Below are 3,673 nucleotides of genomic sequence, written 5' to 3'. Positions count from 1 at the left end.
CATACATTGAAAACCTGTTATGCTCACAGACATGCATTCAAAACCTGTTATGCTCACAGACATACACATTCAAAACATACAGATTCAAAACCTGTTATACAGATTCAAAACCTTCAAGCATTCAAAACCTTTAAGCATTCAAAACATACATTCAAAACCTGTTCTGCAGATTTATAGATTCAACATACAGACAGATTCAGCAGATTCATAGATTCAACATACACACAGATTCAGCAGATTCATAATTCAATATACAGATTCTGTAGGTTCAGCATTCAGATTCTGCAGATTCAACATTCAGATTCTGTGATGCTTCATTCAGCAGATTCTGTTCAGCAGATTCAACATACAAATTCAACATAGATTCAAAACCTGGAATATTACCATAAAATATAACCTGTGGCTATCAGATATATACATTTCAGCATGACAGATATACATTCAAAATCTGGCCCATTCAACATCCATTTGCCATCATTGAACATAAAATATGACCATTACAGTAAAAGGACACATCTCCAAATAGATGATTTACAACAACATATTTGTAGTTGTCAGTGAGCATTTTTTACAACAGTCACCCATCTTCAGGTAATGCATCAGGAATCAGATTCAGCATTCTGCATCTTCTTCATCACGGAGCAAAGACAGCAGCTCCTCTTCCTGAAAAAAATGACATCTTTATTTAAATACTTTAACATCTCCATTACATCCCAACCTTTACCAATCAAAACATCTAATATATAGAACTTGGCCAAGGCAATGCATATAGCTCCCAATTAAAAGCAGTGATAAAAAATTACCATGAAGCCGATTGTCGAACTTTGAGTATGAGATGTGCCTCCAATATTGTCCACCGTTTGCATTTGATTAAACTGTGTCTATTCAATAAAGAAGTACACTTTACAAATATTGTCCATTCAACATATATAGTAATTAAAATAGTAAGAACCAATATTTTAGTTTAAACATTGACCACATACTGGTACATACATACTCTGTTGTGTGCCATCCATGCAAGGAAAATAGTAAGGTGCAGTTTGCGTCGCCTTATGATCATCGTAACACAATTTCATTATACATAGAAGACATTAAAATAAAAATAACCAACAACATAAAAATTCAAATACATACCGGCTCATCATAAGTATTGTTTTGCATATCATCGGTACCAGGAAAATTTAACTTCCGAGGCTGACATTGATGAACCGGGTCAACTTTTGGAGGCTTTTTACTCTTTCCCTTCAACCGATTCACTATTGCATCCACTTTGCTAACCTTCCGTTTCGTACATGGACGTCCTCTTCGGCGAGCAACCATTGGACTAAGCATGTTGCGAGACATGCTTGCTTTTGTAGTACTACGAGCAGACGGACTTCTCAACGAACTATGACAATGTGGTACATTACTAGTAGAAGGTGGTGCATGACTCGCACTACCCGATTGGTCTTTTCTCATTATATCCTTGATTTCTATTAGCCCAAGATCAAGCATTTCATGTTTACCATCATCGTTGGCAGCTATTTCTATGATTTCGTCCAACATCTTGTGGTATTTGTCATGCAACTTTGCATTAAGAACAGCCCCGGCTTTAGTGTATGTCGTTGGAATGCATGTGTACCCTCTTTCGATATCTTTTCTCCATCTTGATACAATGTATTGATCTGGCACCTGATATATACACCTCTCAAGTAGCACAGTAATTGCATGGGCACACATAATGCCCCTAAACTCAAACCACCGACACATACAATGCAATTCACATTCAGTTGCATTAAAGTACACAACAAATTCCACAGTCTTCATTTTCTCACCCACAAGAACAGCCTCCTTGACATGATAAGTACAAATAGCTCCCTCTTCTTTGACAAGATTCGCACGACAATACAATAGCCGTTTCAATTCTACTTGCACTTCTTTAAATTTTGCATTCGTGTAGGCTGTACGAAATTGCTTTTCAAACTCATATACCGTTAAGCAATCATACAATTTGTTTCGAGATTTGAAGTCTGCTTTCATCTCTTTCTCAACCTTACTTCTCAAGGCATTATCATATTGTTCAACAAATTGCTTTAAAGTTGTCTTTGAGTTCACATATCCATCAAAAAATGCGTTCATGCTCTCACTTCGTTGTGTAGTCGACATGCCAGCCCAAAAAACATCCTTCACATACGCAGGAATCCACCTGTGTCGCTCACTGTATAATACCCCCAACCAGTCATTATCATCTAAGTTGAACTTACCAATCATCGCTTCCCATTCTTCATCAAATTCATGTTTTGTAAAACAATCATAAACTGCAGTTTGTAAAGCAAGCTTGATGGATTCATATTGGGCATATCCTCTTAATTTTTCAGGAATTTTCTTCATGATATGCCATAAGCACCAACGATGTCGAGCTTCTGGAAAGACAACTTCAATGGCATTTTGCATAGCTCTGCACTGGTCTGTTATTATAGCTTTTGGAGGAACGTCAGACATACAACTTAACCATTCTCTGAAGAGCCAGACAAATGTTTCAGTGTTCTCATTAGATACTAGCCCACAACCAAGCAAAATTGACTGCCCATGGTGATTAACTCCTACAAACAGAGCAAATGGCATATCATATTTGTTTGTGAGGTAAGTTGTGTCAAATGAAACCACATCCCCAAACGCTTTATAAGTTGCCCTACTCCTTGCATCAGCCCAAAACAAGTTTCGCATACGACCATCTTCATCGAGATCAATTGCATAATAGAAGTTCGAATTTTGTTGTTGCATCCTATGAAAATAAAGTGCAACTGATTCAGCATCTCCGACCCCAAGCCTCAATCTTCTCATACTCTGAATATGATTCCTGGCATCTTGTTCATCAAATGTTAATGCCTCATACCCCCCTGCTTCAACAACTATAGAATGAAAATTCCTAGCCACCCCTATTCCTGCTTCATCGTTAATTTCTAGTCTTCTCTTCACAGGGGTAAGAATTCTCTTATTCATTACAAAATGTCGTGAGTCACTAGGAATCAAGTCATGCGTATGTTCAAGGACAACTGTGGTCAACTTAAATCTTCCATCCTTTTGTAGAGTTGCTCTAACCTTTGCTTTACAATCAATGAATGATGACAAAGATGGTTCGAGAGGGTGTACTTCTGATCGTTTTGTTCTCTTGCGTGCCCGAGTACATTCAACTCCAAAGTATTTTACTTCCCTATCTTGTCCAATATTCCGTGATCTATAAGCTACAGCAAATCCGACGTGCTTCGCATATTTTGCATAAAATGAATATACTTCTTGCTTTGAGCTAAAACACATGCCCTTCATAGGTTCTTCAACTTCACCAATGTCATTTAATGACGGATTGTTTTCCGCCTCTTCAACTTCCTCACTCCCATTTAATGAAGGATTAGTTGAATCAATGTCCATTGAAGTGTGTAGTTCGTGTAGCTTCAAACCAAATAGAAACTAAACTGTAAGTGCATGTATGTGCATTTCAATTTTTCAAACTGAGATGAAATTCAACACTGATATTAATTCAACAACACTGATATTAATTCAACACACTGAGATTAGAAGGTGGTGCATGGCTCGAGGAGGTTGATTCATTTTAACAAACAGAATCAAAGCAAACTGAAAATCTATGGTTGAGTTAAGTTGATTACACGGAAATTTATGTTGCGGTGGGGAGTTC

General features: G+C 37.4%; 1 protein-coding gene across 1 annotated transcript; it reads right to left on the bottom strand.

The window, feature by feature from the left end:
• Positions 1-612: 612 nt before the first annotated feature.
• On the bottom strand, positions 613-3,408 carry LOC145793840 (protein FAR-RED IMPAIRED RESPONSE 1-like). The gene is made up of 3 exons (XM_082876712.1): positions 1,135-3,408; positions 804-881; positions 613-663 (listed from the first exon to the last, which is right to left on the bottom strand). The coding sequence occupies exons 1-3, from the start codon at positions 3,406-3,408 to the stop codon at positions 613-615; spliced, it is 2,403 nt and encodes an 800-aa protein (XP_082732838.1).
• Between the last annotated feature and the right edge of the window lie 265 nt (positions 3,409-3,673).

Source organism: Camellia sinensis, chromosome 6 (genome assembly GCF_055761805.1).
Source record: "Camellia sinensis isolate YWXY chromosome 6, ASM5576180v1, whole genome shotgun sequence".
In the NCBI taxonomy this organism is placed as follows: Eukaryota; Viridiplantae; Streptophyta; class Magnoliopsida; order Ericales; family Theaceae; genus Camellia; species Camellia sinensis.
This window is presented reverse-complemented; position numbering and strand designations above follow the sequence as displayed.